At 36.5% G+C, this 27,213-nt stretch overlaps 2 protein-coding genes across 4 annotated transcripts; both read left to right on the forward strand.

Moving 5' to 3' along the window:
* Positions 1-5,594: 5,594 nt before the first annotated feature.
* LOC112772512 (probable manganese-transporting ATPase PDR2) lies at positions 5,595-17,107 on the forward strand. Of its 2 annotated transcripts, none has more exons than XM_025817475.2 (21): positions 5,595-6,139; positions 6,233-6,325; positions 8,017-8,219; positions 8,748-8,820; positions 8,916-9,088; positions 9,172-9,343; positions 10,162-10,266; positions 10,370-10,480; positions 10,578-10,664; positions 10,766-10,948; positions 11,058-11,108; positions 11,188-11,313; positions 11,603-11,682; positions 11,971-12,079; positions 12,917-13,045; positions 13,234-13,299; positions 13,401-13,472; positions 14,493-14,644; positions 14,883-14,994; positions 15,087-15,203; positions 15,717-17,107. In XM_025817475.2, the coding sequence occupies exons 1-21, from the start codon at positions 5,891-5,893 to the stop codon at positions 16,800-16,802; spliced, it is 3,549 nt and encodes a 1,182-aa protein (XP_025673260.1). In that variant the 5' UTR covers positions 5,595-5,890; the 3' UTR covers positions 16,803-17,107. The 2 variants fall into 2 exon arrangements, with proteins under 2 accessions (XP_025673260.1, XP_072080697.1); XM_072224596.1 differs by having other exon boundaries at positions 5,670-6,139; positions 7,962-8,219.
* Positions 17,108-18,936: 1,829 nt separating this feature from the next.
* On the forward strand, positions 18,937-22,962 carry LOC112772916 (protein AMEIOTIC 1). Of its 2 annotated transcripts, XM_025817927.3 has the most exons (9): positions 18,987-19,254; positions 20,026-20,174; positions 20,510-20,856; positions 20,938-21,318; positions 21,403-21,460; positions 21,543-21,626; positions 21,755-22,041; positions 22,219-22,333; positions 22,431-22,962. In XM_025817927.3, the coding sequence occupies exons 3-9, from the start codon at positions 20,570-20,572 to the stop codon at positions 22,524-22,526; spliced, it is 1,308 nt and encodes a 435-aa protein (XP_025673712.1). In that variant the 5' UTR covers positions 18,987-19,254; positions 20,026-20,174; positions 20,510-20,569; the 3' UTR covers positions 22,527-22,962. The 2 variants fall into 2 exon arrangements, with proteins under 2 accessions (XP_025673711.1, XP_025673712.1); XM_025817926.3 differs by lacking the exon at positions 20,026-20,174 and having other exon boundaries at positions 18,937-19,254.
* Positions 22,963-27,213: the final 4,251 nt, after the last annotated feature.

Here is a 27,213-nt window from a genome sequence, read left to right on the forward strand (position 1 = left end):
CCCACAGTAGGACCACTGCTACCTGCAGGACTGTTGCCACCTGCAGGACTGCTGCCACCAGTAGGGTTGATACCAGCGGCATCTGGGCCTGGTACACCTCCATCTGAGCCTCTATACACTTCATTCGCTCCAGAGACTCCCTCCACTCCAGTATGAGCTCATCTATAGACGTCACGTAGTTGAGAATCTCCTGATACCTCTCTCGATAATCATTAAGCTTCTGAGCTTGCTGCCTTAGAGCTCCTGCACTTACAGCTCCAAATCCACACCTTCCTTGGGCTCGATGGCTCGACTGGTGGCAGAGCCCGATGACGGCTTGAATGTGGATGTACGGAGACTGCTGGCGAAAAATGACCTCATCTTGTATATGCGGTTCTTGTTCGACGCTGAGGCGGTCTCGTGCCAACCGCATCGGGATCGACGACTACAACTGCAGATCCATCGGCGGTATCCTCGCCACCTTGCTGAGACTGTTGAGTTGTGGCCTTTAGTCTCTGTATGTAGGACTCCTGTGTAATTAACACAAGTTATTGTGATTAGTACGCCGACAGATATACATTTAATCTCTAGTAATTTTATAGTAGAAGATAATTAGATGTATGTTTACTCACATAATGGTCCTGAGACTGCTGATCAGCAAGTATCTCTTTGTTCTCCTTGAGCGTGTGGGTGTACTTGAACGTCTCTGCCAACGTTGCCTCACGATCCAACAACTTCAACTACACATGTTGCATTGAAACAATATGATTAGGATGTCGAGTATTGGTATGCAGAAGAATATGACTAAGTTATTAACAAAATTAAAGTCACTTTACATACTAGCCTGGCCTTCGTCTTCATGAAGATCGTTGAGCCGCTAGTACACTTGGACGACCTGGCCAATGCCCTATTAGCTCTGTTGGTGAGACACCGATGCCGGAACTTCTCATCGGTCTCCCAATGAACAAACAGAGCCTTCTTTATGTCCGGTCGGAGCCATTGTGTCCGGTGGTCCCGCTCCTGACGAACATCATCCAACATCTGCTGGAGCCGCCGACCTATTTTATGGTGGAATATCTTCCTAATGGTAAGGTCGTGTTCAGCGTCCCACATAAAGTGCAGCTGCAACAAAGAAACTTTAAAATTAGTTAAGTAAGATAGAAGATATAAAATAAATAAAAAGGTTTGAACATAAAAAAGTATTAATTACCGCCCATTTCTGAAACCATTGGTCTCTGGTCTCAGCGAGGATCTTCGTGTAGTTGGGCCAGAGATGGTTGTACATCAGTTTGATAACATTGGTCATCTCCTAAATACACGCGTTGTTATTGGCGCGAACCTAACAACCCACAAACAAGAATCAACCTAAATCCAATAGATAGGAATCAATTAGCAGGAACTTTCATCAATAAAGTTAATCATAATCATTGAAACTTAAAAACACACGCCAGCCAACCAAATCAACCTAAATCCGCTAAAAAGGAATCTATTTTTAGGAACTTTCAGCAACAACCATAATCATTGAAACAGGAAACACTAAACACGCAACCAAATATACCTAAATCCACTAAACAGGAATCAATTAGTAGGAACTTTCATCAACAAAATTAATCATAATTTTTGAAACTTAAAAACATAAGCCAGCGAACCAAATCAACCTAAATCCACTAAAAAGGAATCTATTTTAAGGAACTTTTAGCAACAATCATAATCATTGAAACAGGAAACACTAAACAGACAACTAAAATAAACCTAAATCCACTATATAGGAGTCAATTAGCATGAACTTTCATCAATAAAGTTAATCATAATAATTGAAACTTAAAAAACACAAGTCAGCCAACCAAATCAACCTAAATCTACTAAAAAAATCTATTTCCAGGAACTTTCAGCAACAACCATAATCATTGAAACAGGAAACACTAAACAAGCAACCAAAGAAACCTAAATCCACTAGACATTAATCAATTATTAGGAACTTTTAGCAACAACGTTAATCATAATCATTGAAACTTAAAAACACTAACCAACATTTAAACTTAAATTTGCTAAACTAGAATCAATTTTCAGGTATTTTTAGCGATAACCAATAAACAGGAAATACATGAGACTCAACTTGATATTTACCCCATGTCACCATCAGGCCAAATCATCCACCATACAATGAGAGGTGATGGTGGGGAATCAGCTGCTGGCTCACTGCCATGGTTGGAATCCGGGACTGCGGCATCTGTCGCTGGAGGCGGCGTCGACGTGGATGCAGGTTGCTGAGCAGTAGGAGGCGGTGTCATTGCCGTAGACGAAGGAGCGTAGTTGGGGTTAGGGACCATAATAAATGGCTGGTCTGCCAAACCTGCAACTTGTGGCGTCATCGAGGTAGTCAGAGTCGAGAGAGAGGAGGCAGAAGTCCCGGGGTTACCGGAAAAAACCCTCCCTCTATCTCGACCACGGCTAAGACCACGACTAGCAACCTGATTCGCAGCACCTCTACCTATCGATATATCTGCAAATATCAAATTAGCAAACAATTTTTCAGTAAAACAGTCATCAACACAACAATTAATACAATTAGACAATTCCAAACACTTCAACAATTCAAAATTGAAAACTAAATTTACTAAGATTAGAAAAATAAATTGAACTAACTTTGAAACTGATTGAAAATTAAAATTAAAATTCTAATCAAATCTAAACTAAAATAAACCAAAATTAAACAAATCAAATTCCATAAGGTAAAGTGTATCAAACTTGCAATATTAGGTAACAAACCTCAAACATTCAAAATTAAAAAACGTCGGTCAATGGAAAAACAAATCAAATTTCATCATTGCAAATAGTCAAAACAAGAGGAGAGCAAGCAATGATTTCAAGAGATTGACCAAAATTTTTAATAAAAAGCTTTTTGAGGTATATTGACAAACATTGGGCATCCAAAGTCATAAACAACATAACTTAGCATTAACAAATAATCTTTGCAACACCAATTCACAAAATTCAACATCAATGACAAAAAAAAAGTCAACATCATTGATCATAAATTCATTAGACAGTAGTCTAATTAACTCAAAATAGCAAAACAACAAAACAGCAATTAACACAGTGGATGAACACAATCAAATAATTAACCAAATACACTTAGCAACAATTTCTCCATTAATTCAACCAGCAAACTGAAAATAGTTTCAGACACTTTCAGCAACAATTTAGAACCTATAAATCTAAACTAAACTATCCTAACTACCTAAATCCACTAAAATAGAAAATTAAACTAACTAAACTAATTAAACCAATCTAATGGACTAAAACTAACTAACAGGATTTGAAAAGAAAAAAAGTCCAAACAAAGAACCTTGAATGCAAGGTGTAGAAGGCAACGGAGAAGGAGGGAGGAAGGTGACGACACCAAGTTGTTACTGGCACTAGAGGTGGCGGTCGTGAAATGCTAGAGCAGGGAGCTGTAGGCAATGGGCTGAGAAGGGCGAAAGGAGAAGGAGAAAAGGACCGCGGTGACGCTGAGAGGGAGGGGAAGAAGGAGAAGAAGGCGGTGTCGGCAGTGGGGGTTGATAGTGACGGAGAGGTGTGGCGACGGCGGTGGTCTCGATGGTGGTGGCTGGAGCGCAAGAGGGAAAGGGATGGTGGTGATGTTGGTGAGGGTTCGAATGAGGGGGAAGGGGTGCATGATTTGAATTTACGCCATCTTTACTGTCGAAAAATTTCGACGGTAAACTATTACGGGTTACCAAAACGCATCGTTTCACTAAATCAAATCAACTTGATTCGATTTATATGTAAATAGCGTAAATCGAGTCAATTTGATTTGATTTATATAGAAATGTTCAGGACAAGGTATGCAACCAATTCTAATTTAGAAAATTTGTGTAATTTTGAACTCCATTCATTTTATTAGCGTAAATGACCTTTTTATTGGTATATTATCAGTTCAGTTTGACTTGGTTCAGATTATTCCTACTATAATTAAAAATCAAACCAAACTAAAAAAATTGCAGAATATTAATTGATATGGCAGTTACAAATACGAGTTATAACTCGGTATCACACGTTACAACTCGGTTTTTATGAGCTATAACTCGACCGATTAACGTTTCAGTCGTAGCCGCTGACCAAACGGCACAACGATCATATACGTTATCAATCCCCTCCAATCCGAAGTAAATGCTCAAATCGTAACTAACGAAAAGCTCACCATACAAAAGCAAGGTAAAGTACCTTCTTTTGGACAGTTTTAAAATACACAATACTGACTTAAGTATTGGAGTGCCTTTGCAGGTACACTCCTCCTTCTTCCATCGCTCACGCTCTCACATCTCACCAAAGAGAAAAGCTCGGATTCGAAGGATTGGCCATTCAACCTTTAAGATTATAGCTCGGCAACCATCCGTCACAAGAGCCGATTTATTCTCCAGGCAAGAACATTAATCTTTTAATTTTTTGATTTTGATCTATTTTATTTTATTTTTCAATTAATAGATTTTGTTCGGATTGAATCGATTTTGAAAATCCGTGTATTTACATTTTTAATTTAGAGAAAGTGTAGGGGACAACGCTAATTGTGAATAACGTAAACAACGGGTTAAAAAATGTTAAATTAAATTAAAAAATTAGATTTTTATTTAATTAGGAATAATAATATTTTTGAATTTGAATAATTAGGATTAGGCAATCTAACTTCCTCGAAATACATCTTCACACTACGTCCCGGTTTTTTCTCATCCCACCGTCACACCGCATCCTGTCTCCGCCTCCACAGTTCTTCGTCGCTGCCAGAGAGAGTTCTGACGCGAGGTGCGCATTAAAAAGAAACATCCAGTATAGTATATGACTATATGGATAGGAAAGAAATATCCGGTGTATATAACATCTAGTATCTTATATACTTGGAAAGAAACATCCATGGTATATAAAAGAAGCATACAGTTTAACTTCCTCTGTAACATAAATCCCGAACTATATACTAACCTACTGTATACCAATGGAGTGAATGAACACTTGCGACGCGCGGTGGAAGACAGGGAATACTCGACGGCGTGGTGTGGAGGCTTGGCCAGAGATGCAGCATCGGAACAATAGCAGAACGAAAATTTCGACGCGTCGAGGTAGAAGAAGAGGCGTGCATTTCGCGGGCTTCAATAGCGGATAAGGAGTGGTGCGTGAGGGAAGAGACGCGGCGGCGCGGAGTGGAGGGAGGGGTAGCGAGCGACGACGAACCATGTAAATGGAGCGGCGGCGGCGCAGAAAAGCTTCGTGACTGGTGACGGTAGACGGCAGTACAGGAGGAGATAATGCCGGGAATGATGAAATTAGGGTTTAGTGCAGGTAAACGGTAAAAGTGAAAATAAGGATGGGTAATTAGGTTGAGATTATTAGACCTGAGAGTGCAGCCCATTATTTACATTATTCGCAATTTTTGTTATCTACTTAGCAGAATTCTTTAATTTAAGGTGATATATAGGACCATTTCCGTGAACAAAATTTTTGAAAATCTTAAAAGGTAAAAAAAATTTTACCAACGTAAATGTTCAATCCAAAATCTTTTTGAGATCAAATTGGAATCTAAAATAAATTAAAATGCTAAAATGTTAAGAATCAAAGAATTTGTGCAAGGTTAATTTAGAACAAGAAACAAGCAATGCAGCTTTACTAGTTAAGTTACTAAAATCATCGTGGTAACCGCAGTAATCAGTAATCAGTAATCAGCCCCAAAAAAGCTGGGAACTGAAGACACTTTTCTCTAACTTTCTTCGAAAACCTCAAAACCCCGAACTTATCTTTTCCTCAAATCTCAGTTTTCTCTAATTCCCTTCAGATCTGAACTCAAAAACCCTAATCATCCATCGATCTTACGATTCGATTCCTCAGCTGCCGTAACCGTTTATTCTTCGGCTGCGGCGCAATGTCGAGCTTCCACGTCGGCGGCAAGGTGGTTGACCGCGTCGATTTGATGCGGAAGAAACAACTGCCGTGGCGAATCGACGTTTGGCCCTTCGCCGTTCTCTACGGCGTATGGCTCGCCTCGATCCTCCCGAGCCTGGACTTCGTCGACGCCGCCATCGTTTTCGGCGGCCTCGTTGCTCTCCATATCCTCGTTTGGCTTTTCACCGGTTGGTCCGTTGATTTCAAGTGTTTTGCACATTACAGCAAGGTACGGCACGCGCGTGTTCTAGACGCTGTTGCTTTGCGTTGATGATCAGCGGAGTTTTTTTATGTCTTTTTCTTTGTGTGTTTTTGCGTTCAGGTCAGAGATATTCACCAAGCTGATTCTTGCAAGATAACGCCGGCGAAGTTTTCTGGTTCCAAAGAGGTCGTGCCGCTCAGGTTTCGGAAAATTGTAAGCTTGCGGTTTAGGATCAATTTAGTTTTTGTTTGAAATGGATGTACTTGTTATTATCTGAAGTAGTGTTTGCTAGACTTGTCTTTAAGTGTTTGACTGCGTGTTGAGTGATTGGGGATGAATTGAACTGCAGTTGTTGTTAGACCTGATTTTGCGCTTTTGTTTTGTGATGAGAAGTGAGGTATTCATTGAGATGTGCATTTCTTGGTGTTGTTGACTTGAATGAGGACAATGTTACTGGATGGAAGACTTAAAGGTATATTTGGAATTTGACTGAGTGATAGTTGAACACTGGTCGTGTCCTTATATTTGGACTATAGGATGGATGGGAGTGACTGTTTCTCTTCTTCTGGATATCTGTATTGCTTTATCTGGGAATTTGTGTTTTACAAAATAATGAACTGGAGAATTTGGATGGTAGTTTGGTGAGTTGTGGAGTTTGTATGTGGAATTTACCTTGTAAGCTGGTTGGTTTTGAGTGAACTGGGATGGAAAATGGTTGGGTGCAAACTTGAATGAGAATTGCAGGTCCCCAGGGGAAAAAAAAAAGGGGGGGGGGTGGGGTTTGATTTATTTTATGTATTTTGGCATGTGGCTGGAGTGCAGGTATGGTTACTACTCACTAGAAGTCTAGAACTAATACAAGTTGTATACATCCAGGGATTTATTGCAACTCCTCATATGCTGATATATAGGTTTTGAGAGGTGTAGAAGACAGAGCTTTGATAAGTGTTATGCATTAACCAGATGCTTATGTTTTGTAAGGAAGGCCAGAATTTTCAATGTCAGTTTTTTCTGCTACCTTGTTTACAGCATGGGTGATCATCTTAGCTTCTTTATGATGTTGGGATGATGGTTATTTTAGAGGGTGTGCCTTGATCCTGGCATACGGTTGTTACATTGTGAATTAGAGGTCATGGGTTCAAATCCTAAAAGTAGCCTCTCCGACTTGTGAGGGTTGGGTCACGTATATCTACATTGGATCCCCCCTCCCCACCCCACACAAAACGGCCATGCAAACCAAAAAAAATTCAAAGTGTTTTTAAGCAATTGATAGGGAATCACGATTTTCAGGTTTGAAAAGAATAGACAATCCTATTTGTGCAATTGTAGCTTAGTTTGTTTGACACATGCTTGTTATCGCATATTGGTATTTAGTGATCTTTGTTATGCACTATTGTGAATTCTTACTTTGATAATTCTCCATATATCTAAAGTAGAATGCACCTTGAATATGCATGAGGTACTTGGTTGTCTTATTCTCTTTTTTCTTTGTGTTTCTTAAGGAACCAGCAGGTTAGCTTTTTCGGGTAAGAAAGGAATAAGTAGATGTGCCTATATGTACATATTTGCTTACCTTATATCTGAAATGCGTGTTTTGATATCATATTTGTATTTGCTAATTGTAGTTGTGCCCACTTGTGATTCCTTACTTTGATATTTCTCAACATGTCTAAAGCAGACTGCACTGTGAATATGCAATGCATCCTTTTGCTTGATATTTAAAATCAGCTTGTTGCATGCTAGCTCTGCTTACTAGTTTTGAGGTGTGCATGCTCTGAATCCATCTATCTGTTGCCTCCTGGACTTTCAGATGGAGTTTTTATTTTGTTTTACCCATTTCATCTTTTAGATGCTCTTGGTTTGGTTGCCTACAAGGTTAAGTGTTTGCATCAATGCATCTGTAGCCTGCAGGTTCTTCATCGGCGACGGATCTGGAGGAGATTTACTTTGAGTTTAGAAAACAGTGTTTTGTATTTTCAAATGAGAAGGGAACATTTTGCAAACTTTCTTATCCTACAAAGGAAACATTTGGACATTATCTCAAGTGTAGTGGGCATGGCTCTGAAGCTAAAATCCTTGCTGCTACAGAGAAATGGGGGCGGAATGTGTGAGTTTCCTTTTACTCTGTCCTTTATTATAAATTGGCAAGTATGCTTTTTGTCCCTAACGTTTGTAATTTTTTTCAAAAGTACTCCTAATGTTTAATTTCATTTAATTTTGTTCCTAACTTTTTTGATTCATTGATTTCATTCAATTTTGTCCCTAATGTTTTTGATTTGTTTCAAAACTACCCCTATACATTTTCAATTTTGTTCCTAATATTTTAGATGGATTTAACGTCCATGGGTAATTTTGATGCAAATAAAAAACATTAGTGTCAAAATTGAGTGCAATTAAACGTTAGGGGTATTTTTGAAGAAAATCACAAACGTTAGGGACAAAAAACATACTTTACCCTTGTAAATTTCATTTGCATCTACTGCCCCGCATAACAATTTTTGGTGCTGAACTTAACTACAATTGATGCAATGGCCTACTTTTGACAATCTTGATTACTTTTTACTTTTTAATCCGTGCTCTAATCATTGTGTTCATTAGTATTGCCCTCTATAATGTCTGCATATCGATATTGCAGATTTGATTATCCTCAGCCAACCTTTCAGAAATTGATGAAAGAGCATTGCATGGAGCCTTTTTTTGTTTTTCAGGTATTCGTTCTGTATTGCTTTATTTCTTCATTTCTCTTATATGTCTATATTTTCCTTGCTAACTCTTAACTAGTTTCTGCTTCTATCTTGATCAGGTTTTCTGTGTGGGTCTCTGGTGTTTGGATGAATATTGGTATTACAGTTTGTTCACTCTATTTATGCTGTTCATGTTTGAATCAACCATGGCAAAGAGTCGGTTGAAGACTCTTACTGAGTTAAGGCGTGTTAGAGTGGATAGTCAGATCCTTATGGTCCATCGTGGTGGCAAGTATGTTGTCTCATTTTGTAAACTCAATATTTAGTTTCAATGGAGTAAATTTTATTTTTCCTTACATATTGTGTGGATTATAGGTGGGTTAAACTCTCTGGTACGGATCTTTTGCCTGGGGATGTTGTCTCTATAGGACGCTCTTCTGGTCAGAATGGCGAGGAGAAGTCTGTACCTGCAGACATGCTTATATTGGCTGGAAATGCAATTGTGAATGAAGCTATTCTGACAGGCGAGTCTACTCCTCAATGGAAGGTGTTTCTCTTTTCTGATCTACTCTCTATGGATATATGATATTTAAAAATATAAAGTCATTTGTTGGGGGTTGGTGATTATATTTTGTTAAACTGAGTAGATGACCCCTTACCTGTTTGGCAAATTGGAACCTCTATTTCTTTTCTGGTTTAGACATTGTTGCCTGCTGTAGTAGTAATTTGTTGACGGCCCCTTGGAAATGGCATACTATTCTGCTGGTTATATATCCTGTTTGATGGACAATTATGAAAATTCAGTTTTAACATGTATGCTGAGCAACTTGTTTAGATGGATATTACTGGTATGATGTGGTTTGTTGCCCAGCCTTCTTTGCAAACTGCTAAGCTCTAATTGAGTTTTAACTTTTAAGCTGATCAACTTGTTTAGATGGATATTACTGATATGATAGAAAGTTTTGCTCAATATGTGGTTTCTTGTCCAGCCTTCTGTGCAAACTAATTGTGAAACCTGTAAGCTGAGTAACTTCTTTAGTCGGATGTTTCTGATATGATCAAATATTCTGCTCAATATGTGGTTTGTTGCCCAGCGTTCTATGCGACCTGCTGTGTCTGATTGGATTGCCCCTGTTTTCATGTCCATATTTCTATGCAGTGTTGATCCTATGCAGTTTATGATTTTGTTCTTTCATAATTTTGAATATCTATGCATGTCCAGCTGTCCATGTTTACTTGTGACATAATGTATCTGACTATGAGGATTCAATATTGTCCCCGGCCCAAACGTTCCCATGAAAGAGAGAGTGCTGGATCATACATTGTTCTCGGATGATTCTCATTTAGATTTGAACATCCTTGTAGGTTTCAATCATGGGAAGGGGAAATGAGGAGAAGTTGTCAATAAGGCGAGATAAAAGTCATGTCTTATTTGGTGGAACCAAAATACTGCAGCACACTCCAGATAAGGTGATTTCAGGCTAGGAAATTTATACATTTTCGATTGATGTGAAGGTGGTTATTCTCATGCTTTCTGATCTTGTTTCTTTTTGGCAAATCTTGCTGGATTCAGACTTTCCCTCTGAAAACGCCTGATGGTGGCTGCCTGGCTGTTGTGCTTAGAACAGGGTTTGAAACTAGTCAAGGAAAGTTGATGCGAACAATCTTATTCTCCACAGAAAGGGTAAATTGATGCAGTTTATTTTGCCCAAGCATGTAACCCCAGTGCCTTTTTTTATGAATTGATGTATTTTCTTGGCTTTCTAAATTTTATATCACAGGTTACTGCCAATAGCTGGGAAAGTGGACTGTTCATCTTATTCTTGGTTGTATTTGCTCTGATTGCTGCTGGTTATGTGCTTATCAAGGTTTCCCCCTCTCCTCTTCACTTCTTATACGAGAATTGAAAGGTCACAGTTGACATGGCTTGGTCTGAATAGTGAATTGTGATGTTAATTGTTTGGTGCAGGGATTAGAAGATCCCACAAGAAGCAAGTACAAACTTATACTAAGTTGTTCACTTATTGTTACTTCTGTGATTCCGCCCGAGTTACCGATGGAGTTATCAATTGCTGTGAATACTTCCCTGATTGCATTGGCGCGACGTGGGATATTTTGCACAGAGCCTTTCCGAATACCATTTGCTGGGAAGGTACCTGGAGTATTGGCACTATTTTTTCTGCTCTTGTACATCCTTTCCTTGTTATATGTGGCTTATATATTCACAGTGGTACTTATTGAATTTTTGAACTTGCCAATAGGTTGATATATGTTGTTTTGACAAGACTGGGACACTGACATCTGATGACATGGTATGCTATCAGCGGTGGTATTTACCTAGCAATTGAGACCATACTCTGTTCCATAACTTTTCTCCCCACTATGATGTAGGAATTTTCTGGAGTTGTTGGTTTGAATGGAACCACTGATTTGGAATCTGACATGAGTAGAGTGCCAGTGCGAACTGTAGAAATCCTGGCTTCTTGCCATGCTTTGGTATTTGTTGATAATAAGCTGGTATGCATCTCTCTCTCTCTCTCTCTCTCTCTCTCTCTCTCTCTCTCTCAGTCTTAGTTCTAGTGCTTAGTAAAACACAGTAGCTTGTCACATTTCAGAGAGAGAGTGTGTGTGTATATATAAATGTAGATTTTTGTAAGGAAACTTGATCGTTATTAGTTTTTTTAACGTTATCTTTCATAATTCTGGATAGAGAGCTAGCAGGACTTGTATATATGTCTATTTATCCTTTCTATTGTTTTTTGTTTACTATGTTCAACATTCTTATGCATTCCTTAATGTTCCACAGGTTGGTGATCCTCTTGAGAAGGCTGCACTTAAGGGAATTGATTGGAGTTATAAATCTGATGAGAAGGCTGTTCCAAAAAAGTAAGTTAAATCTATTTTTGCTTTTCAATTCTGCATGTCCTCTCTATGATTTAGATAAATAATTTTTCAGTTCAGTTGTCTTTTTAATTCATGTGAGATTTATGACATAGAAACTTTTTATGATTGGGTTGATACAGTTATGTGATTGTGTGATTATGTTACAAATAGCCTTTATGATATCTTTTGGTTTATCTTCATGTTTTCTCAGATTTTGTGCTTTTCTTTTGTAACTTTTGCAGCTCTCAATACATTGTGTTTGATTTGTCATGATATGTTTTCAAATTGTAGGGGTAGTGGCCAACCTGTCCAAATTGTTCAGCGGTACCATTTTGCATCTCACTTAAAACGAATGGCTGTTATTGTTCGCATTCAGGAGGAGTTTTTTGCCTTTGTGAAGGTTTGCTGGTTGCTTATCGTCCTGTTTTAATATCTGTAATATTCTATTCATGCATGTTACATAATCAAATCCTTTCGATTTAAGTTGGGGCACGTCTCTTTTGATTCTAGAATAGGATGATAATACCCACTGTTGTTTCTTTAGTTCTTTTGTTGTTTTCTTGGGTCAAAGTGTTGGTTGCCAGTTAAATATAACATGTTTCACTATTTTCGGTTATTGCAATATTTTGGTTTTATATATGCTGATACTATTGTAAAAAAGTTATTGTAAAAAATTTCACATAAATCTTTGGCCATCCTGTCTTGATTGAATTATATTTACATGTATTAGCGCTTATTACATGTTAATTTTAAAATTGAACCCTACTATTTGATTACAAAAGGCTCATTTTCTATTGTTTCTCTCTTTTGCTACCTGAACTTATAACTAATCCATTCATGTTGAATGCTACAGTGTGTTGGTAAATAATAGTTAATGTCATCACTGCAATTATTTATCTTGTTTTGGTGGAATGGGGTTTGGCAGTTGGGTCTATTGATTTTGGCTGACCAGTAAACTTAACCTGATTTATGTAGAGCTTTTATGGATGTGGCATTCTACAATGAAGTATGTGTAGGAACTGGTGCCAGTGCCATTCAAAATCCTGGAGTCTTTTCATTCTGATTTCCAAGTTTTTTTTTTTCTTTATTTTTTCCCTCTTACTCTTTATTGCTTGGTTGGTCAACAATGAACCTTACTGTGCATGCATCTTTATGTTGTGGAAGATGTTTAAACTCTAGGAACTAGTGTGCTTTGGCCTTTAACGAATCCTCTAATGAAGTCATTATGGACTTTCAGGGTGCCCCAGAAATTATTCAAGATAGGCTCATTGACGTACCACCATCATATGTTGAAACCTACAAGAAATATACGCGTCAGGGGTCTCGTGTTCTTGCTTTGGCCTACAAGTCTCTTCCTGACATGACAGTATGAATCTCATGGGTTCACTCTTTTGACATATATCCAACTTTCTTTTTTGTTTCATGTTAATAAGTGTATTGGACATTCCTTTTTCCCCATTCTGCTTCTCCTCTGCTCTCCCTTTGTTTTCCTTCATCATTAGCTACCACCTTTATGCTTTCAACTGTTGCTAACTATATCTTTAATTCTTGAAGGTCAGTGAAGCTAGAGGCTTGGATAGGGATGGAGTAGAGAGTGGACTTACTTTTGCTGGTTTTGTGGTAATTAATCTACCTCCTCCTCATATTCATTAATCATTATCGTCAATGCACATAATTTTTCTTGTCGACATGATACTAAGTTGGTATTAAGTTATTTTCAGGTATTTAATTGTCCTATAAGGTCAGATTCGGCTATTGTTTTATCCGAACTGAAAGGGTCTTCACATGACTTGGTAAGTAGGCTTTGATTCATCAACTTCTCTTGGAAAAACGCTAGTTCATTCTTGGCTGTGAAAGACTTCCTTGTAGACAACCTAAAAGCTCAAGTATCTAGTGGGAGTCAGCTTCCCTTCTTGAAAATTTGCTATTTTGTTTTAATGGTGTCAATATCAGTGTCAGAGGTGCTTCTGATTATTGATTGATTTGTATATGATCAACAAATTTGGAATTGAGCACATACAGGCCAGTAGAATCCACTATTTAACTTTCTTGTAGTAAGGCTTTATCAATAACACCTTAAAAGGACAGAATCATACACATGAATATATCAAGGTGGATCGGCATACCAAGTTCAATAAGAATAATAAGATTAGAGATTAGATCATTAAAGAGAATGAAGTGTTTATAATAGAACATCATAACATTGTTTGATCCGTGTAATTAATCATAAGTGAGATAAAACTGGGGTTTGTGGATACAAGGTTGGGGTAGCTCGTATAGAATAGAAGACATTAATAATGCGAAGTCAATAGCAGATGATTTGGAAATGTGATATTGTTCATGGGTAGAGGGAAACCATTAAAGATGTGATGTTGAACCATTAGGAATTAGTCTTTTAGCAGGACCAAATCCTTGTTAATTTTTTTATTGTTCAAGTAACTTGCATCAAAATAACTGTGTATAACCCATTGAGGAATAGTAGAAATTTGAACCCCAAAAATTTTTAGTACAAAAGTTTTATGATTAGAGTTCAATCAAGAATGGAAATACTGCCACTCAATGACATAAATAAACACTATACATTTTTATTGTCTTTTGGTTAGCTTGCCTGCTTTTTTTTAATAATACTCGAGGGTTTTGGTAAGCAATGTTTGATCTATTGTATTCTATTGATTTATGTTAACCACCTCTGAACCCCCTTCTTTTTTGGGTGGGGGCAGATGGATAGTTTGGTATGCCATATTTAGGAGCTTCTTAGTCCTTACTTAACTGTAACAGCTAACCAAAGACATCTTTCTCTACGGAATTGTTAGGTGATGATTACTGGTGACCAAGCTCTGACAGCTTGCCATGTTGCCAGCCAAGTTCATATTATATCAAAACCTACATTAATCCTTGGCCCAGCAAGTGATGGTGTGGGATATAAATGGATGTCCCCTGATGAGACTGCAAATATTCCCTACAGGTATTTTTCTCATTTTTCCTGGTTGCACTATCTTCTCTCTGATTTTTTGTTGCGTTGTTTTTAACTTCTATAATTTGCTTTCCTAGTTAGTTTTCTGTGTTTTGTGATAAAGGTATATTATATCCGTCTCTCTGCCAAATAATTAAACTCTAGTTCTTGGACCCTATCGTTTCCAAGCTTATTTTAGAAGTCATGCGTATCTCATATTCTAAAATGATCACATATTAATTGATTTCAGCGAGAAAGAGGTTGAGTCTTTATCGGAAACTCATGATCTGTGTGTTGGAGGTGATTGCTTTGAAATGTTGCAACAGTCATCAGCTCATCTTCGAGTTATTCCTTATGTGAAGGTTCTGATCTATTTTTAATGACTAAACATTAGAGCTGAGTCTTTGGTACTGCAATTATCATGAGTCATGACATTGTTGAATTGTTATTTCAGGTGTTTGCTAGAGTTGCACCTGAACAGAAAGAACTTATCCTGACCACTTACAAGACAGTGGGACGGATAACTTTGATGTGTGGGGATGGAACCAATGATGTTGGGGCATTGAAACAGGTTATTGGTGTTTATAGCTTTTTTTTTTCCATGATTTTGCTAAGAAAAATGACGAGAAAATATAGAAAGCACTGAAAATGAAAACAAAAACCAATCAGGCCCTAAGTTTTCAGTCTGTTGACAAATTACAACCTCTGCATCTACCAAGAAATCAAGCATATTCAAAAACCTCATACGGAAGTAACTGCAACTATTTTTGGATATCTAAATGAGATTGCTTTCTTTTAATAAATCTCTTGCATTAAAGACAATATGTCTGCATGGTTTGTTTTGGATTTAAAACAGCTTATAATCACAAGTTCTTTTAGATGGATTTTGAAAGTAAGTGATTATGAGCGCTCTGATATTTTTCTTAGTTAGTCAAATATATGTTTGCATCGACATTCTATATATTATCGTTGGTTGTAACCTGTGATACTAATAGTCTCATACTCGCATCATAATAGCTCTTTAGTAACTTGCAAGTATCTTTTACCAAGAAGCTGAATAACTCGAGGCTAACTTATAATTTAGGCCCATGTAGGAGTTGCTCTTCTAAATGCGATACCTCCAACTCAAAGTGGAAACTCCTCTAAAGAGTCAGCTGGGGAAGAAGGTTCAAAATCTGTCAAAACGAAGAAATCCAGGCCTGCACTAGAAGCGCCTGGAAAGAGTGGAGAAGGCACTTCAAAAGCCACAGTTGCTTCAAAATCAGATCCTATCAACCGTCATCAGGCAGCTGTTGATATGCAACGACAGAAGCTCAAGAAGATGTTTGAAGAGCTTAACGAGGAAGATGGCCGTGCCCCCGTTGTCAAGCTTGGTGATGCGTCAATGGCATCCCCTTTCACTGCAAAGCATGCATCTGTTGCTCCCACCACTGACATAATTCGTCAAGGTCGGAGTACCCTGGTGACAACCCTCCAGATGTTTAAAATTTTGGGCCTCAACTGCCTTGCTACTGCATACGTGTTGAGTGTCATGTATCTGGATGGTGTCAAGCTAGGTGATGTGCAGGCCACAATAAGTGGTGTCTTCACTGCTGCGTTTTTCCTCTTTATCTCCCATGCTCGCCCTCTTCCCACCCTCTCAGCTGAACGTCCCCACCCCAATATCTTCTGTGCTTATGTTTTCCTTTCCCTTATGGGGCAATTTGCCATTCACTTATTATTCTTGATCTCATCTGTGAAAGAGGCTGAAAAATACATGCCAGATGAATGCATCGAACCAGATGCAGATTTTCATCCCAACTTGGTCAACACTGTTTCATACATGGTCAGCATGATGCTTCAGGTTGCTACTTTTGCCGTGAACTACATGGGCCATCCCTTCAACCAGAGTATCTCAGAAAACAAGCCGTTCCGGTATGCTCTTATAGCAGCCGTAGGTTTCTTTACAGCGATTACATCTGATCTCTTCAGGGACTTAAATGACTGGCTGAAGTTGGTGCCACTCCCAGTGGGATTGAGGGACAAACTATTAATATGGGCACTTCTAATGTTTTTGATATGCTACTCATGGGAGAGACTATTGAGATGGGCCTTCCCTGGCAAGATCCCTGCATGGAAGAAGCGCCAAAGGCACGCGGTATCTAACTTTGAAAAGAAAAAAGAGGTCTAGTTAGGAGAAATACTTGGCACGATGAATTTTGTTAGTCTCATAGTTATTTTCCCATTTGATGGACGGAGAGATTATCTAATGTCAAAAATCATTTTTGGGAGAAAGGTATGAATTTTAGAGCTCGTGCCCTCCCTAGTTATCTCAGATGTTTTGCTTAGTACAGGAGTTTTTTATTGTTTAGATGCTACTATTCATTTTACCAAACACAGGAACGAACTTAAACTAATTTTCCTTTGCAACTTCTTACCAAGTTAAACGAGTTTATTTGAATATTTGGATCAATGATAAGAACGTGTTTAATTGCATTTGTTAAGTATGGTGCTAGAGATTTACTTCTAGCTTCGTGGAAATTACATGACCTATTTTGAAATATGTGAACATGAGAATTCGATTATATAGACATTTGTATAAACATTTTTTATTTTGGGTGTTATAAAGAGAGAAATAAAGCAAAGCAACTAGGTAAAGTATTTGACCAGGTTGTGTTAATAATTGCTGAAGAACCCGTGGTCCTATATAAGTATATAATAATGTCTACATTACTGGTTTACAACATCTACAATTCTACCTGCAAAAGATGAGGAACACTGTTGAGAGGAGTGCTCCGTCCTCACATTTGAGCAGAGATTCCGTGCCAATAGGAATTTGGAAAGAAAAATACCATTTTGAATCTCAAAAGGATTTAATTTTAATTTTTGGCAAAATAATTTTGAAAGGAAAGTAATGATATTTTAGTTTTTCAAAAACAATATCAATTTGACAAAATGCACTAATTACTAATTATAGAGATATTCAAAATAGGAGTCTAGGGATTATATTTTGATGCGATTTTTTTGTAGAATTGCTTTGAAAAATAATTTTATGTCAGAGTAAATGTTTTTTTGTTAGTTTTTATGTGAGTAGTAAAAAAAAAGGTTGAAAATAAGATGCAAAGATCAATTTTTGTATATATCCTCTAAATCTTTTTTTATATATTTTAACAAAAAAAATTGGAAGTCATGTCACTTATGAAAAAAAGTGATGTATTTTGTCACAACAATTTTTGGATGACAAAATGTCATTTTTTTAAGGGATTATTTCATAAAATATAGAATCTTTTGTAGATAAAAATATAGTTTACTTGGATCAAAACATGCTCAATTCACATATATGATGAGATTACGTGAACCATATTAAATTGACTAATTTTAAGGTTTGTTTGCATGAATTTCTAAAAAAAAGATTTTTTTTGAGTTATCTTTTTTTTAAAAGATTTTATAGAAAAGTAAAAATAATTTTATTTTTGGATATTTTATACAAAAAGATTTTTTTATCTATCAATTATATATTTGGATATAACGATATAAAAATAATTTTTTATTTATTTATTACATGAAAAATATCTTTTTTTTTAAAAAAAGATCTTTTAAAAAAAATATAAATTACAGTTTTTCAAAAAAAAATATATTTTTTTATTTTTGTAGTACTTTTACTTTTACTACTAAAAATTTATCAAATATATTAAAAAATAAAATTTTTTTTTATCAAAATATATAACGCACAAATAAACACTTAATGTGTCAAGAATGTTATTAGGTCAATCTATCATTTATTGAGTTAAAAGTTAAAACAGGCTAACCCAACCCACGTGTTATAATTCGTATATACATTTACTCATAAAACTTGTGGTATTAAACTTTATTATACATAATAAAGTATATAACTCGTAATTTTACATAAGAAATAAACAATTTTATTGTTTTTGTCATGCAAAAGTAATTATATAATAATTATTGAATGTACATTTCCTATATATAATAATTATTATATTATTTTATATAAATTCTTAATCAAATACCAAGTAATAATTATTTATAACTAATTTTAGTCAGGATAATAATAATGAAATCCACGTTGAAAATTTGAAATAGAATAAAACTCAACTCTACGGATCCTCTCGAAATGTGAAAAAGGAGAGAGAGCACCGCAGGCGAATGCGGCACCGTTTCGCAGTTTTGGCGAAGGGAAAGGGCTTTTACTATAAATAAAATAAAATTTTCTGCGGAAACGCCACACGCCATTAACAAGAGTCCAAAGCAAGTGGACCCCACACTCAGTACTGATTAATGATTTCAAGCTTTTGTGGGGTTTTGGCGGTTAGGGTTTAGTTTCGGTATTTATTTAAAAGGGAGCCAGAGAGAGAGAGAGAGAGTGCGAAAAAAAAAAAAAGAAAAACAGTAAGTGTGAAAACTCTGAAAAGTGAAAACCCCAAAAAACCCACAAGAAAAAAAAAAAACCTTAAAAACAATGACACAATAAAGAGAAAGAGGATTCGTTTTCTCCAAACGTTATTATTTGTAGCAGCGGCTGCAACAACAATTGGGGTTTCTTTCGTTTCGTTTCGTTTACTTGGACACTGTCGCTCTCTCTCTCTCTCTCTCTGAGCTTCAACGTTTCGTTGATGCACCGATTGGTAGGGTTTCTCTTTCTCATCTTTCGTTTTCTATTTTGATTTCACGTTGTGTGATTTCGATTGTTAGGTTTTCTTTTGGTTGTAAACATCTGATTTTCGTGATTGGGTGTTTGGATTTGGGGGTTTTCGGAGTTCCGATGTGGTTAACTCGTTGCATTGTGTTTAATCCGAAATTCTATTTTCCTACTTTTTCTTTTCAAGTTCTTTTTTTATGTGGATTTGTGTTCTGAGATTTGATGCTGATGCCAATGTGTTTTAGACTTTTGTGTAGGTAAATTTTGTCTTTTAAACTTTAGGACTTAGGGTGGGGTTTTGCTGAACCCTTGAATCTTTTTACCGTTTGATTTGGTTGTTAGTGAATGTGTGCTAGATTGGGATGGAGTTGATAGATCTTGAGTTAGGGTTTGTTCACCTGCTCTTTTGGTTTCGGATGCGTAATTTAACAGTTATGGAAGCTGGTTGGGGCAACCTTGTGTGTCAAGAAACCTGTTGTTCTTCTTCAGTGGAAAGTTAGTGTTACTTAAGGTATGGGCTACTGGGTATGCTTTGCTTTCCGGGGTTTCTTTGTTTTAAGGTTTGTGAATTGTGAGCATGATTTATATTGCTAGCGAAAAATTGTTGTGAGGATCGACTTAAATGAAAACCTGTCATTGTTAAATGCTGGTTGTTGATCAGGTTTTTTTTAATCATCACTGTTGACCGTTTTTATGACTTTATGTTGATAAAATTCCCTTTTATTTGTTTGCCGCTCGTCATATCCGGTGCTGTCAGGTTATTAGATGGTCAACATTGATGCCTATCGATCACTATGGACGGTTGAGATAACGAGATCATTATGGGGGTGATGATGAGATGATCTGATCCCACTTCCCATATTTCTCGTATAGAATCTCAGGGCTAAAACTTCTCTTTTGGCCGAGGTGATTAATTTACAAAAATTATCGTCCTGATGCAAATTTTATGCCTAACGTAACACGCAATCATGCTGATGGTTGCCTTTGCAGTAGTTCAATGTTCCTCAGGTCAGGAACATGTAGTTAAGAATAGGCATGATAGCAAGTTGGTCAGAATGTATTTGTTTTTCCTTTGTTTATTTGTGCTCCCCCCTCTCTCCGTCTTCCAAAACGCCAAAATCCCTTGTATGCATGCTCATGTTGAATAGTAAGGACACTTCCTTGCATTAACATTAGGGATTTCAACATGGATGAACACTCATTCAATCCTTTTTCTGAATTACATTTATGTGCTTATGCAGTGTACAGAACTTGAGGGACCTAACAGAACAATTGAGATAGTTTAACTGATACCTAGTGAGATGGCACAGTGGGGTGTTCGTCATCGATTGCCATTCATGGGTCAGCACGAGGATGAGGGATATGAAAGTCAGCTTCCCGACTTCCCTAAGGAAGAGGAATCTAATGATGAAGAAGGAGAAGAAAAAATCATTAATACTGAGTCATTATTTTTGCCAGAAACTAAGAAGAGGAAGCGAATTAGCCTTAGTCAGCTCAGAGAGGTAAAAGAGGAGCCATGTGGGAGGCAAAGTAGTCGCAAGCTTAAGACAAAAAAGCCTGACAGTAAGGATAGATGGTCAACTGAGAGGTAAAAGAAGACAATAATCTTTTCTGTTGTGTGCTTTTATTAGTAAGATATATTAAGTTTTGATGCAGTTACATAACTCAGGTATAAATTGGCTGAGCAAAGCATGTGGGAGGTGTTAAAGGCTGAAGGTGCAACTTTTGAAAAGCCAATTACCCGACCTGCATTAAGAATGGCAGCACGTAAGCACATTGGCGATACTGGACTCTTGGACCACTTACTGAAGCACATTGATGGTAAAGTGGCACCTGGAGGTACTGAGCGCCGAAGATGGTTCAACACCAAAGGAATCATGGAGTATTGGTTGGAAAGTGCTGACTTGGATGATGTCCGCCAGCTGGCAGGGGTGCAGGATCCTTACTGGATACCACCGCTAACAATTAGGGCTGGCAGTGCCCCTTCTCAGAAGACTGATTCGTCTGATGAATTGAAACTACTTAAAATGGAAATGGCCCAACTGAAGAAGTATAGGACTTGGAAACTGAAATCCCAAAATATTTTTCTCTAGTTGCTATTATATTTTCTTTAATGATTTTATTTGCACAACAGAGATATGCAGCAGCTCGTTGCCAAGCAGCAACTGAAGAGTGAAGCTAGTCTCATGGAGGTAAATATTTAATAATTTAAAAGCTCTTTGATTTGCATCTCTCATATCACGTTGTGTAGTTCTTATTGAACATCATTTTCAGGAGTCTCACAAGGAATTGGTGAAGTGGAGATCTGGTATTGATCATCACCTTACTGAAATCATGGCATCTCTAAAGGGTGTGCAGGTAACTAATTGTGTATCACCTCTAGTTTTCAGCCTGTTTAATAGGATTCAATGAGAACCATGTATGTTGGACTTCTGTCATATTTGAGTTTTACATTTTTGCAATTTGATGAATTCATATATATTCAGGGCAAGTATGGTGAATTTGCAATTTGGAAAACTAAAGTTGAACAACAGTTTGCCGAAATAACAAATAAATTGAGTGATCTCAAAGCATCAAGGGAATGTGTTCCCCCTAGTTCTCCTTCAGACAGGTGGAAAGATTGGATAGAAAATACTAACCTACCGGAAGATGAATTTGCAACTTGGATTGGAAGTTCTGAGCTGCTTAATGTTCCACCAGAGATTGTACTTGATGACCCCAACACATCCCTCCCGACGCACTTACTTAGCGAAGGATTGGTTAACAAGCGGAGGTAATACTTTTTTAGTCAATTTTTATAAATAATGAAACAAGCATATTTGTTTGAATTCAAACTCCAGTCCCCTCCCACTCTCACCTTGCCCAACTTTGGGTGGGAAAAAAAATTGAACTGAACCAAAGTGTTTTTTCTACCTATGTATTCTTCATTTTCTGGCTTCCAAAACATTAGTGATTTGCTGGAGGTGGTGCCTTTCAAACAAGAAGATCCTCCTAATGTGACCCCTGACTCGTCTACGACTGTTAATTCCAAGTCAGACCATGACAACTCAATGATGATGTTTCAGGTGATAGTCCGTAGATTCTGCTAAAATATTAAATAAATTTTTGAATTTTTTTTTCAGTAGCATATATTCATGATTATTTTATAATCTTCCCCCTCAGGAGATGTACATGGATATATTCAAATGGAAAGAACAAATTGATAAGCAGATGATGGAGTTATCAAACACTGTATACGGTATGCTGGCAATGAAGTAGACATCATTTTCAAAGCGTAGGATAGGATTATAACCACCTCGTCCATATGTTTTTTTCCTCCACTGTGAAAAATGGTAGAGTTTAGAAATTGTACAGCATTAACAATCTGATCCTGAAAAATCTTTGCTAAACCTCCAAAGTTAATAGAAGAGGTTCTAGGTCTCACTCTCACATGCTTAACGAGCTGCAAATCATTGAAATTTTATTGGCATTTTGCATTAGGGTAATCAATCTAGGTAGGGTACTCATTGGAGCTTCTATTTTAATGTTACTGTTTTCTTATTGACTTGGTTAATGATTATGCCAATTCCTTTTTAGTTTAGTTTAGGGTTTACCGTATTTAACTAATTAGCTACAACGATCTTTCTTCAAAACTTGTACTTCAGATATTTGAGGGACAAGTTGTCTCATATTTATATATACAGTTTCTATAGTAGCGCTGATCACATATTTGTACTCTTAATTTTAATTTGCCCATAATTCTTTGCTCAACTCCCCTGCTTCTATCAACAGAATGAGTGATGGAAGAAAGTTTGTTTTTGCATTTTATAAAATTAAAGGTAAATGAAAATTGTTATTATTGAAAAATGTTTGAATTAATGTTTAAGTTTAAAATTAAAAAATAAATATGGTTCTTACATAATTAACCTTTCTGCCAGGAATTGTCAACATCAGTTTACATTTTTATTAACTATTCCCCTAATCCCCTCCCCCATTTTATTCAACATTGGAAGTTGTGTTTGTATTGTGTCACGATCTTTTGAAGGTATTTGCTTAGACGACGCTTGAAGAAGGAAGATTTTTTTTTCTCTCCTGTATTTAGATTTGCATTCCCGCTCATTTAATCTAATTATATAATAAATAATCAGTTTGACATAATTTTGGTTCCATTTCCCCATCGCTATTTTTCTCTGATGTTAATGTAATCATTATTGGCAATAATCTAATTAAGGCACAACATGGACGTATCGTTGGAATTATTAGTTATTGTTATTATTATTATTGGGATTTAGCTATCATGTTTTCTTAAGGCATAAATTAAGATTATTATTAGTATAAAGATTTACATATTAGATGATTTAACATATTTTGATTAAATTATTATTTAACAGTTTTTAATTATTAATTTTACATAAAAAAAAATTGTATGTGAACAAATTTTAAATATTTTTTTTAATAGATGTACATTAATTGTATTGAAAAATTTTTATAATAATTTTTTTTATTAGTAGTTTTAATATATTAACTAGACTCTTATTATTATTATTGGACATCTAGACAAGACTTAACGAGGTTGACAAATGCATAGGAGATTAATGTATTCATATTTCCTAGGGTAATTTTCTTAAATAAATGAAATGGAGATCAATTTTACCTGATTATATATTTTTAAAAACGAAGACAAAAATGTATTTTTTTATGAATTTATAGAACTGCTACTGGAGTTGCGATTTACATGTATTGGGAGGTGAACAGAAATCGATATAGGCAACAACGGTTTTTGTAGAATGTTGTTTGAGCATAAATCGATACAGACAGTAGCTGTTTATGTATATTGGATGTTGAACGTAAACCGCTGGAGTGTCCAGTATGTCAAGAACTTTCAATTTGAAATGGACGCTTCATTGTGGTAACGCTCAAGTTTTTTTCGTGAATCAAATATTCACGCTCCTATTTGGAATAACGTCTCTCATTTTGAACGTTAACAATGTCTATTTTAAAAAGAAGGTAGGCTCGCAGGTATTACTCTTGGATGGCGTCCTTTGAGTTGGGCGTTATCAACGCCAAAGTTTTTTTGATTCACGCTATTAACATGCATATAAACTTCATGAATTAACGTTAGTGCATGCATGCTTTTTGCATTTCATTATTAATTAATAGCACATGCATGCACTAACGTTAATTCATGAAACTTATATGCATGTTAATAGCGTGAATCAAAGAATGAAGCATGCATGTTGAAGGCGTTGTTAACGACACTTAATGAAGCATGTAAGCAATACATATTATTCAAGAAACAAGCAAAGCATGCAAAGAAAGTTTGATGTTGGTAACGCTCAACTCAAAGGGCGCTATCCAAGAGTAATGCCTACGAGCCTACCTTCTTCCCAAAATGGACATTGTTAATGTCTAATATGAGGGGAGCTATTCCAAATAGAAGCGTGAATATTTTGATTCATGAGAGAAACTTGAGCGTTACCACAATGAAGCGTCCATTTCAAATTGGAAGCTCTTGACATACTAGACACTCTTGAAGCTGGGCAATTGGGCATCACATTCAACGTAAACCGTTATTGCCTCCAGCGGTTTACGTTCAACATCTAACACACATAAACCACTACTACCTCCCAAACAACGTTCTATAGAAACTGCTGCTGTTTATAGCGGTTTCTGTTCACCTCTCAATGCACGTAAACCGCGGTTACAGTAGCGATTTACGTTCTCCCTTGATGGTTTATCAGTGACTAAGAGAAGGGGGTTGAATCTTAGCCTCTTTTTTGCTGAGTTATACTTGCTGCCTTTTAAATTACCTTCAGGAGATTTTTCTGCGTTTTGTCTCATAAACAGACACGAGACATTTTCTTTTTGTCTCGTACCCAGTCAGGAGATATTTTTTAATTTTGTCTCCTTAGCAACAGAAACTGAAATGGAGTAGAAGAGAAAGAGAGAATCACACCAAGAAGTATCTTGGTTCAGCTGCCAAGTGCAATGCAGCCTACATCCAGTCTCCATCACAACAATGATGGAATTTCACTATAATCATCTTGATTATAGACACCAATTCTCCCTAGGAACTACCCTTCCTATCCGGGACAAGTCTAGAATCTATCTCCAATCCTGAACTTGACTTGGTCACCTACCAAGTTTTCAACTGCTAAGTGTTAACCCAACTTGCAAGGGAATTTCCACAGAATCATGATACACAACACAGATGTACAAAGGACCTCTAGGACATCTATGGCTTTTTCTTTTAATTTTGTATACTCTGCATTTTTTCGCTCTATGACTTTTTCATACAAACCTCACTATTTGCCTTTTTTCATGAGACTCAAGACAGACAAAACTAAACAGAAAAATACAACATGAAACACATTGAAGGAGAAGAACTTCTGTTAGTTTGGGTAGCTATGAGAACTCTGTGCTTTTCACTCTTTTCTCCTTGTCTCAAGTCTTGACTGTTCTCCCTTTTATAGAAGAGGAAGCCTCCAAGGTTGAAACGGTTGAACCGAGCTAATCTTCTTCTTCAATACCAAACCGGTTCGGCCAGAGAGAGAGAAGAGAAAACCGAATGCAAAATCCAACATGCAATTACCTCAACCTCATCCCATCTCATCAAGCTTTATCAATCTAAACCTTCCATCTTGACTTGGTCCCCAAGAAGGATTTCTACCCTTGATGAGTCCTTGATACTTGACAGCTCCATCTGCTCTATCTTCTGCCTCTTCCTCTACGTAGCTACAGTAGCTACCTTCTGTGATGGTTGATCAAAAGTAGAGACGAGCCATGCCAGGGATCTTCTTCTCTGACCGAGTTGGATCTCTTCCATTTTCGGGTATGGAGAGCTTGAGACTTTTTCACCACATCTTACTATTAGTGGCAAAGATCTCAGCCACACCCTATTGTGGATCTTCTTTTTGCTAAGGATATCATCACCTTAGCCCTTTTCTTACTTCTAGCTTCTCTGTAAATTTTATTGATAACTTGCTTCATCCCTCTTTTTCTGCTTGACATGACCGAAAGAGAGAGGAGAGAGAACAGAGAAAAGCTTGTAATGGAATTAAGGAAGAAAATAAAAATGAGTTATGTTTACATTACCCATGTCTAGTAACGTGTAACTCATTGATAGCAATAAAATCAATTCCCACTTTGAAATCCATTCAAAGATAAGAGTGGGTAACCGTGGAAAGCATGCAACCTAGCTTTCTTCTTTTTTTTTTTTTTCAATTTTTCTGACCAAGCTATGATAGTCTTGTAGCAAAGATTAATTTGGACTTGTTCAACAAAATCTGGCCCAACTTTCACAATAATGATTCAGCCACATATTTTAAAATATTTTTTACACAAGACTGATTATTTTTGCCAACCATTTTGGACTTTGAGTTTCTTTATGCCCAATGTCAAAATTTGCAGGCAACAAAATTATTAATTAATCAAATGTGATTTAGAATTCAAATTAATAATTTTAAGATTAATTATTTTAATAATATTTGATCATTATTAAATTAATTTGAAGTTTTTTAAATTCATCATCACCTAATCTGCTACTATTAGTAGCAGTTTATATGAATTTATAAAAAAATACATTTGTGTCTTCACTTTTAAAAATGTATAATCAGATAAAATTGATGTCAATTTTATTTATTTAAGAAAATTGCCCTATTTTCTATGTTGAAGCTCCATCAGAAATTGAAGCAATAAAGCCAATAAAACTGAGAGAGAAGTAAAGAACAGTAGCATAGAAGCTTTCAAATAGACATTTTTTTTATGTTATATATTTAAATTTTTTTTATAATTAAATTTAATTAAGTTGGTCTAAATTCAATAAATAAATTTTATTAGTGGAGCATGAATACACACATTCCAATTATGTGAAACGATTTTTGTGTTCTTCTTCTTCTCTTTTGGGGGCTAATATTAGGTCTAATTTGGGTAAACAGTTTAATTAAGCTCTTTTTCAAAAAATAAC

Source organism: Arachis hypogaea, chromosome 18 (assembly GCF_003086295.3).
Source record: "Arachis hypogaea cultivar Tifrunner chromosome 18, arahy.Tifrunner.gnm2.J5K5, whole genome shotgun sequence".
In the NCBI taxonomy this organism is placed as follows: domain Eukaryota; kingdom Viridiplantae; phylum Streptophyta; class Magnoliopsida; order Fabales; family Fabaceae; genus Arachis; species Arachis hypogaea.

Excerpts from the sequence above, each read along its gene's own strand:
- LOC112772512 (XM_025817475.2), top strand. The coding sequence starts at position 5,891 with ATGTCGAGCTTCCACGTCGGCGGCAAGGTGGTTGACCGCGTCGATTTG. Across the intron at positions 10,481-10,577 it reads TCTTATTCTCCACAGAAAGG|GTTACTGCCAATAGCTGGGA; the intron begins GTAAATTGATGC and ends TTTATATCACAG. Across the intron at positions 13,300-13,400 it reads TTACTTTTGCTGGTTTTGTG|GTATTTAATTGTCCTATAAG; the intron begins GTAATTAATCTA and ends AGTTATTTTCAG.
- LOC112772916 (XM_025817926.3), top strand. The coding sequence starts at position 20,570 with ATGGCACAGTGGGGTGTTCGTCATCGATTGCCATTCATGGGTCAGCAC. Across the intron at positions 21,319-21,402 it reads GAAATGGCCCAACTGAAGAA|AGATATGCAGCAGCTCGTTG; the intron begins GTATAGGACTTG and ends TTTGCACAACAG. Across the intron at positions 21,627-21,754 it reads CATCTCTAAAGGGTGTGCAG|GGCAAGTATGGTGAATTTGC; the intron begins GTAACTAATTGT and ends ATATATATTCAG.